General features: G+C 32.3%; 1 protein-coding gene across 1 annotated transcript in view; it reads left to right on the top strand.

Annotated features, from left to right (window-relative positions):
• The window catches only part of LOC108665723, a 30,331-nt gene extending 27,413 nt beyond the window's left edge, over positions 1-2,918 (top strand). Inside the window, exon 6 of the mRNA XM_018152515.2 lies at positions 2,772-2,918. Within this exon, the coding sequence (XP_018008004.1) occupies positions 2,772-2,891 (120 nt within the window). The 3' untranslated portion in view covers positions 2,892-2,918. The remainder of the gene's footprint in view (positions 1-2,771) is intronic.
• The last annotated feature ends 7,850 nt before the right edge of the window (positions 2,919-10,768 follow it).

The following is a 10,768-nucleotide window of genomic DNA, read 5'->3' as shown; positions in this document are numbered from 1 at the left end:
TAATTATATTGCCTGTATTGCATGGCATCACACGGTAATTATACTGCCTGTATTGCATGGCATCACACGGTAATTATATTGCCTGTATTGCATGGCATTACACGGTAATTATATTGCCTGTATTGCATGGCATCACACGGTAATTATATTGCCTGTATTGCATGGCATCACACGGTAATTATATTGCCTGTATTGAATGGCATCACACGGTAATTATATTGCCTTTATTGCATGGCATCACACGGTAATAATATTGCGTATATCGCATGGCATCACACGGTAATTAACATACCTCAATGGTAAATGCCCATATAACAATATAACAAGCAATTTTAACGTAATGACAGTGTATTTATCTTAACAGCTTTACATTAAACCCTCGATCATTATTCACCCCGACGTACATGGTATCGCATGGTGATTATCATGCCTGCGCTGCATGGCATAACACGGTAAATATCTTGTATTTATTGGAAAGATTTATTCAGTAATATTTTGGGTTTAGTTTTGCAAAGTTTTAAATTATGATTATTACAAAGCCACACAATGTTATGTTGTTCACACTTTACTACTCGACAAATTTATGTTGAATATACCGAAGAATTGCCATAAAATAAAAAACCAAATGAATTCACCACAAACTAGGGGAATACGTCGTTTTCAGTGAAGCAATGGTAACGGTGAAATGTTATTGGATGAAGAAATGTACATTTTAACAAACTATACGAACCAATCTTAATTAAATATAAATTAAGATAACAAAACCAGTTGATATAACTATTATGATAACAATTAAAATACCATATTACATATTAATTAAGATAACAAATAAATAAAAAATTAAGAGATCGAACACGATGCATACCAGTTGATATAACTATTATGATAACAATTAATATGTATAGTAAGTTACCATATCAATTAATATAATAAATAACATTAAAAATTAAGAGTACATGTACGATGTATACCAGTTGACATAACAATTATCATAACAATTAAGATGACAATCAAGATACCATATTAGAAATCAATTAAGATAATATATAAAATAAAATATTAGGAGTTCAAGTATTATGTATACTAGTTGATATAACGATTATAACAATTAAGATGACAAACAAGATACCATATTAGATAACAACTAAGAAGTCTCTCGTGCAGAGAGGAGCTGCTGGAGGTGGTGCGCGCTGTGNATATCATATCATATCATATCATATCATATCATATCATATCATATCATATCGTATCATATCATATCATATCATATCATATCATATCATATCATATCATATCATTTCATATCATATCATATTTTATTTATATTATAATGATGTCGGCGCTGATGAATAGGTCTGATGTGGCCTGTCGCCGATTCTTCTACTTTTCGTGACTTGTCCACAGGAGATCTAAAATCGTGTCATTTGACCGGATCATTTCAAGACTGACGATAGTTTGAAATGGCTACTAGACTTCTATCAGGTTCGCTATGGTGCTAGGCATTTCAAATCTGATTGCCGTGGCCCTGGTGTTGGTTCATACAACTTAAAGTACACTCTGGTCTTCAATCAAACCTGTATAAATGAAGAACTTCTGCCTAACTACACCAACAACTTAAATTTTGCACATGCAAAAATATTTGTATATTTAAATGAAATATTGCAAATTGGTCGAATTTAGAAGCGTATAAGATTTTCTCAAACTGTGTTCATTCATACGTATAATATAATTGCCATTTCAAAATTAGTTGCAATTGTGATATCCGTCAGAATATTTGTACTTAATTACGCATCATATCCCTGGAAAATTTTCTTATGCGCCTGAATATTCACAGCTTTTGTTTTTGTTCCTCATTAAAAATATCGATCGTCGTAATCATGACAAGCTATTGTCTGTGAGCTTATTGCAATTTTCTTTTCGCAAACTCCATACCAAAGAAAATGTTCCATATGCAGCAGTAACTTCTTTATTCTAGAGCAGTTATAACTGATTGTCTCTACTCGAGAAGGTAAATTTGTTTGTTTAGGCTCTTATTTTCGCTTGACATTCAAGATTATATATTTTAAAAACATCATGTAAAGAATCATATATTATCTCGGATGAGCTATTTCCGTCAATACATGAGTATAGAGTCCTAACCCATATCATTTATTCCGTAATTACAGTACAGATGTAAGCAATGAAATATAGGTACAGTTATTCACTCAAACCTTACATGTAATATCCATCTATTTAGAAAACTCAGCCTGACATGAAAATAAGTCTCATAATTTTTCAAATATTGATTCCAACTTCATGGATACCAAAATTCTCTTGCTCTGGAATTAAAATTCACAGCAACTCATATATCCGAATATATTTCTGGAAAGTCCATCTATTGCGTTGTTTCATTTTTATTTTACTTAGCGAATATTTAACTTTAATTTCAATTAACGTGATATAGAAGAAACATTTTGTGTGTGTGGATATTATTTTATTGATTATTCCGGGTAACATATTATTAATATAGAAGGCATCTGACTTGAAATAACGATAATAATAAGGTTTAGTTAACGAAATGAAATGTTTTTAGCGTCAAAGGCGTCGAAGATAGGCCTCGTCTCGCCAGCGATTTATCGCACTGCATTTTTCACAAAAAAATTGTTGAGTTGTTTGACGTTATTCTACTGTTTAAATTTTTTAATTTTCTGCGATTTATCGCACTGCACTTTTCATACAAAAATTCTGAGTGTTTTGACGTTATTTTACTATTTAATTTTTTTAATTTTCAGGCTTTGGATTCGAACCAAGATGGCGTGATCACAGTGGATGAGTTCGTCGAAGGCTGCACTCGCAACGCCAACATCATCAACAACCTGGACACTGTCGCGCAGAGCCTCACTACCCACTGACACTGAGATGCCACTGACACTGAGATGCCACTGGTAGTGTAAATCCCACTGGCACTGAGATGCAACTGACAGTGTAAATCCTTCTGGCACTGAGATTCAACTGACAGTGTAAATCCCACTGGCACTGAGATGCGTCAGTGTAAATCCCACTAACACTGTGTTGTCACTGACACTCAGATGCCGCTGACACTGAGATGCCACTGACACTGAGATGCCACTAACACTGAGATGCCACTGACTGCGTAAATCCCACTGACACTGATATGCGTCAGTGTAAGTCCCACTGACACTGCGTTGCCAATGACACTCAGATGCCGCTGACACTGAGATGCCACTGACACTGAGATGCCACTGACAGTGTAAATCCCTCTGGCACTGAGATGCCACCGACAGTGCAAATCCCACTGGCACTGAGAAGCAACTGACACTTTAATTAAATCCCATTGGCACTGAGATGCAACTGACAGTTTAAATCCCACTGACACTGAGATGCCACTGACAGTTTAAATCCCACTGGCACTGAGATGCCACTGACAGTGAGATGCCGCTGACACTGAGATGCCACTGACTCTGAGATGCCACTGACACTGAGACACCATTGACACCGGGACGCCAGTGACAGCACCAATCCCGCTGACACTGGGACTTGTGTGAATGAATATAGTCTGTCAGTGGTTTGCCCCAACTAGCTCACTAACATCGAGGTTTTAACTGAATGTTCATAAATATTCACTAAATGCAGTAAATGATATGTAGACTAGGAAATCTGGTGTAGTAGTTAGCAGGAATTCTGATAAAATGTGTTTTAGTTGACTATGTTATACTTGTGTCTGTTATGCTGGAATTTACCTACGAATTGCAACGGCTTCTGCGAAGCTCCAAGTCTTCGTATTACGAGGGCTTGATCGACTGATTTTACTTTACTAAATTTGCGAGATTCATGCGCGATGCAAGAGTTCACGTGATCCCAGTTTTCAATATTTAGACAAGGAACATCATTAACATTTTTAGATCATCATCATTCGCGATGCAAGAGTTCATGTGATCCCAGTTTTCAATATTTAGACAATGAACATCATTACATATCTAAGAAGCCTGCGAATGATGTAAATCATCTTTAAGGCCGTGCAATCGAAAATAGTTACGTAACTCTATCAATCGCTGACGGTTTTTTATGCTAAACTCACCAATCACAAACAAGAAATCAGCCGCCACGTGTAGTTAGGTCGATACAACATTGATAATACGATGCCTGTATACTAACGCAATTCATCAGGACCATTCACGAAAGCCCAAACTAAGAATCAATGGATGAATAACGTGTTGTGCTGGCCAGATAATAAAATAGTTATATGTTTGATCGAATTTTTCAGACTTTAGCGCACAGAACCGAATCTAGTGCATCATTCCAACTGAACATTTTGCATTGAAACGTAAATCGGTAGGTTTAGTTAGGTTGATATCACTCACACAGCCCGGTGGGTATGACTCACTTATCCAATTGAGTGTAAGTCACGTTGCCTGGTGGGTATAAACTCGACAATGTACTTTAATGTGCCAAAGAATAGCGCGAAAAATAATTGGCGAAAAAAATCACCATTAAATATCCTTCAGAAGTAAGGTGGCTGGTCATAAATTGAGACACATGACTCTCAAAATACGTGTTTTTTGTTACGTATGGAATTGTTAACACGTATTTATGTGTAGAATTATTCAGCAAATAACTGAATAATTCTACACTGACTAATTTTGCTGTGAATAATTCTACACTGAATAATTTTGCTGTGAATAATTCTGCACTGAATAATTATGCACTGAATATTTACACACTGAATAATTATACACTGAATAATTATACACTGAATAATTATACACGTAATTTCAGCTGCGATGAAACAACTCGAAAATATTGACGTCGTGTTGGGTGGTAAAGTTAAGATATTTTTTATCTTCCCTCCAAGTTAAGAAATTTTAAATTCCGATCTTTTATTATTTAACGCTTGTTCTTTAATTAATGTGCTATTAATTAATGATAGGTGGAAAATTATTTTCGTTTATTTATCGAACGGATCGAGTATTTATCGAGTTACTGGAACGGATCACAATGTGAATGTAGTATTAAGCAATTATTATGTAAATTGAGGCAAAATTTATATTTTCTGAAGTCTATCAAGACGCATGCTACTAAATTTTTCGAATTGGAATATAATTCTGATTTTCGACTAATGAATATGAATAGTAAACGTTTTCTGTCTATATGATTCACATATTCTAGTATAAATTATTGAATATTTGCCTCGGCTGTTTGTTAAGTTAAGTCACCGACGTGTATACAGAACAATGCATTTATCTATTCTTAGAGACGCCATTTTGTGCATAATCTGAAACAATTAGATTAAATAGTATAATAAACTAATGCTCGTTGTTGTGACTATTGTTGTTGATCTTTATGTATGTGATGTATGGGAGATATAAAGATAACCATTCAGAGATAAAGATACCATCTCAAAAATAATGGTACCTACTCAGAGATAAAGATAATCTTACAAAGTCATAGAGAATTCACTAATAGCGATAACCTTCCACAGAAAAGATACACTTTCATAGATAAAGATACCCTTTCAATTATAAACATAATATTTCAAATATGAAGATAATCTATCATATAAATACATAACAGTTCAAAATTAAAGTTAATACGGATATATAAATCCTCACGAAAGACATAAAGCAGTTAAAACGAAATAAAATAATCGGTAAAAAGAAGATTCTCCGAATCATATTCAAAATATTTATTCATTTTATCGATTAAGCACGATCAATCACCTGAAACCAAACATATAATAAAGAGGTTAAGGTGATTTTTTCATTCATTCATAATTGAATTTCATTTTCATAACATTCAGAATGAATTTTCATAACATCATTCAATTTCGTGCAGTTCGTATATCACGCTTAGAAAGAGATAAAAGAAATTCTTTCAGTAATCATCCGTAGAAATTACATCTATCGGTGATTTTCCAAAATCTATTTAATATATGAATAAGATTAACATTCTCTGTATCATTGCATAATTATAGGTCAGAAAAATATATATTCTTTGATCTGAAAATTTCATTTGTGAAAATTTGGCTTCGGTTTTTTTCGAACTTGAGAAATCATGAGTAATATGAAATGAGGAAATATATTAAACGTTCAAAATTATCTCAATAAATTTAATTATAAATTATATAAGCTTGTCCCAAGTAGATTTTTCTCTTGAGTTTTGACGATTACATGTTTACAATTAAGGGCAAATATTCGGATAAAAACTTTATGGCAAGTATGTTTGAAAAAAATAGGAAAACATGTAGAATAAAAACATTTACATCTGATATTTTTATACTGAAAAATTTTAAAGCCTAAAAATGTATCAATGCGAAAAGTATATAAAGAAAAATAAGTTTCAGCTGACATGAAATACAGAAATAAAGAAGTCTAAAAATGTTTTCATAACTATTATTTTTATTTTATTTTATAAAAAGACAAAACCACTCTAATATCTATACATTTTAGTTGAAGATAATCAACGAGAGGATGTTTTATTTATTCGGTGGTAATATTTTTGCATATCTTACAAAAATTTCCAGTAAAATATTTCCCGTCTCAAAAATATCTGTAAGAACTTTTTGGACAAAATTTAAAAACATTGGGTATGCACTATATTTCAAATTGGGCTCGATTATTCAAAATAATGAGTATTTCAATCCGAACAAGTTATTGTTTCTGTATGAAAGTCAAATAACAAATATATATGTAGCTTTTTAAGGCGCAAATTAGACAGCATTCATAATATTCGTGATGTCTTCCTTTGTACTGTTTATAAAGTAGTGTCTATAGTTAATCTAGTTAGTTTAAAATATCTCGTCGTGTTTTCCTTAAATAAAATATCCTAATCTAATCATTAAACATCTCTAATATCAATAACTGTTGTTAAAAATATGTACTTCAATACTCTTGAATTTAGAGAAATAGATTGCGTTAAAAAAATTTTCTTCTGAATCTGCATTTTCCTTACCCACCTACCCACCTATGATTTACGATAATAATTATTATTCAAATTTATTTAATTTTGGGTTATAAATAATCTCGATTTCTGCTTCAACGCTACTAACATAATTCTCTTATGTCCCTCATTCTACTTTATTCATGTTATTTCTTCACCCTCCCTCTAATAAGTTTAAATTTTATGTGTTTTTAGCGCATTTTATCATTTATAGACAAATGCACTATTGTGCTCGCCATGTCCGTCTGTCTGTATGTCTGTCCGTCCGTCTGTCAGTCCGTCCGTGACCTCAAGTTTTCGTCGACGAGAAAATGCGCTCTCTGTCACTCACTGCTGTGAGTACTGAGTTATATTTTTTTTAAAACCTAATTTTGCCTCCATAAATGTGGCATGATGCTGACATATTTGTAAAGAATTTTACTGAACATATATACTTCTCTCGTATACATAAGGTTGGGACCTTTTAGGTAGGACCAGAGTTAATGAGCTCAGACAAAATTCATTTTGAACCAAACTTGCCCGAGATTGTTCAGCAATTTGGTACGTTATCATTTACTTATGTTATGATCCTTTTTATTACTTGTTAACCTTGGCTATTTTCTCTATATTGTTTATAATCTCGAATATAACCTAAATTTTGTATTCAGATTGTTCATTCTTTGTTTTCAGAAACCGTTACAATCCACAACGAGTTTTCATTCCGAACAATTCCCCGAGAAAAGATCCATATTCTTTACAATATTTCATTATTGATGCTATTTTTATGGCTGATTTTATTATTGAATTGCTCCACAAGCAGATTATTATTATTGCCCGACAATCATGCGTAGCACCACAACGGCTTAAAAATTTATTAACATTTCAAAATTTCATGAGCGGAACAATTATTTTTCACTATATTATTATGTATATTATTATACATTTTTTCATTATGTTAGTATATTATTTCATTAACAGTAATACATCGCCATATGAAAAAATCTACGGTGTCTACAACCAGTAATTAGATATCTAACTTGTTTGAACGATTCAACATTTTCCTTGAGTCATCAAAATGTCAGACATAGTTTTCTGGGTCAGTAATGAATCAAGTATCTTACATTCTTGAAATTATATTAGATATTTATAAACTGGAACTTATTATCTAATCCTATTTCATTTCGAAAAGAAAATGAAAAATGCAGCTATTACTCATAGTTTACCCGATTAGTTTCAAAGTCTCTAATTGCGGTCGTAAAGTAAAAACTTTGACGCCGGGGTAACTTTTCAATAGAAGTAAATGACTTTACGCAATTATATGACCATAAAAGAAACCTCCGCGTACGCTCAGTGGGCGTCAGGTCGTCACGGGGAGAGGTTGTGCGTTCTCCTCACACGATGTGTTTTAAGTGACTTTTGGCTGTAAAGAAGACTTAAGTTTACATCGAAGAATAAAGTTTGAACAATCTAGTAAAAAAATAAAACTCTCAAAGGTATTGATAGCATACGAAAGATATTTGGGATAATCTTTTACATTTGCGTTGATAATTGAATTGAAATCTGTTGAAAAGTTAAAAGAAATTATCATTGAGTAATTATCATCAACAGTTCGGAACTAATTTGTGAACACGTTGCAATAAAGAAGGGATATTTCTTGCGTAATAATAATTTTCGCATAATAATAACTATTTGCATAATGATAATTTTTTGCGTAATAATAATGTTTTGCGTAATACTATTTTGCGTAATAATAATTTTTGTGTAGTAATAATTTTTGCGAAATAATAATTTTTTGCGTAACAATAATCATTTTTTGCGTAATAATAATTTTTTGCGTAATAATAAATTTTGCGTAGTACTAATTTTTTGTGTAATAATAATTTTTTGCATAATAATAATTTTTCGCGTAATAATAATTTTTTGTGTAATAATAGTTTTTTCGTAATAATAATTTTTTGCGTAAAAGTAATTTTTTGCGAAATAATAAATTTTTGCGTAATAATAATTTTTTGCGTAATAACGATTTTTTTGCGAAATAATAAATTTTTGCCTAATGATAATTTTTTGCGTAATGATAATTTTTTGCGTAATAATATTTTTTGGCGTGATAGTAATTTTTTGCGAAATAAACTGGAGGAGAGCTATGCATATTTTTATGCCTATGACCACATACATGCATTCCTCACTCCTGATAACGGATCCAATCATGAAAAACAATCAATTAAATGGCATAGAATTGCAATGATATTTTTTTAAACCATTAGAAAAATGTCACTAACAACATTGCTTTAATTAAAATAAAAAGGTTTTAATTTCGGCGTTTTGGATCATTTAAGGTTAATTGGCATCTAAATTTAATAAATTTCAAAAATTAAAAAAATATAACATAAATAACTTTATTACTATTACAATTCCACTTCAGCGGTCGTCAAGAAATTAAACGGCAATTTGATTAACCTTTCCAAAGAAATAAATAAAAATCAATTCCATGTCGAATTTTCGCTTAAAAGTTTGACACCTCATACATCTACACTATATATGTGTGTGTATGAGGTATGAAGGTATACAGTGTATATGTATTCATAGATAGATATACACTGTATGTGTATGAAGTGTTAAACTGTTATACAGGGCAGTCCTATACAGGGCATACACAGAGATGCTTTTCACAGTGTAGACCTCTGCATGTGTACGAAGCGAAGACATTTGTATGGACACAAAAGCTCTGTGTATACAGTGGGCGTGCCACGAGAGAAAGTGTATAGTCACACACTTAAAATTTATGACGTTAATACAAACCCTCTATTGTGACGCTCTCAAAAATATGAATGGATCATATTGTCAAAATTTTGACGCACTTTCAAGCGTACGTAGCATCAATACCGCCTCTTACGGGGCCATACGTAGTCATGCTGACCTAGACAAGCGTTCAAAGTGCTATTTCGCTTAAAATTCACTATTTCGACGAATTGCAGATTTTATGTTCAATTGTCAATTTTTGTGTTCAGTTGCAATGGCGTGAGGTTGGAATATTACTCAGATTGAAGCGACATTTCCTAAATTCAAAACATTTTTAACACAATTTATTTGTGCAAATAACATAATTTTTCCAGTTACTGCTTTTGTTTGAAATATAAAAAATAACTTTATTTAAAAAAGTTTTGATATGGAAAATATGTTCATTTTGCAATTTGCTTCATAAATTAAAATAAGAGCAAAGATTTTTTGTTGACTTGAAATACAGACATGAATTTTTATAAACATTTTGAACTTATCATTTTCTCCTCAATGGGTGCGTGTGCGTGCCGCTTCAGGGTGCGTGTGCGTGTCGCTTCAGGGTGCGTGTTTGTGACACTTCAGCGTACGTGAGCGTGACACTTCAGCGTATGTTTGAGTGCCACATATTTCGCTGATCAGTAAATCCTCTGTTGACAAAAAAAACATGTAACTGCTGTACATGTCTTGGTTTTTAAACTAAGCCATTAATTTCTATTGACCGTAGTTCTGCCAATGGTCGGAGCGTTATTATAGTTAGTTATATGTGATTATATCATATAATACCATATCATATCATTTCATATCATATCATATTTTATTTATATCATAATGATGTCGGCGCTGATGAGTAGGCTTGATGTGGCCTGTAACCGATTCTTCTTGAACTTTTCGGACTTGTTCACAGAAGATCTAAAATCGTGTCATTTTACCAGATCTTTTCATGACTGACGATAGTTTGAAATAGCATTTCAAGTCTGATTGCTGTGGCCCTGGTGTTGGTACATATAATTTAAATTATGCATATTTTGATGCAAAAATATTTATATATTCAAATGAAATATTGCAAATTGGTCGA

This window comes from Hyalella azteca, unplaced genomic scaffold, assembly GCF_000764305.2.
Source record: "Hyalella azteca isolate HAZT.00-mixed unplaced genomic scaffold, Hazt_2.0.2 contig6895, whole genome shotgun sequence".
Lineage (NCBI taxonomy): Eukaryota > Metazoa > Arthropoda > Malacostraca > Amphipoda > Hyalellidae > Hyalella > Hyalella azteca.
Note: the sequence above shows the minus strand (reverse complement) of the source record. Positions and strands in the feature narration are given on the sequence as shown.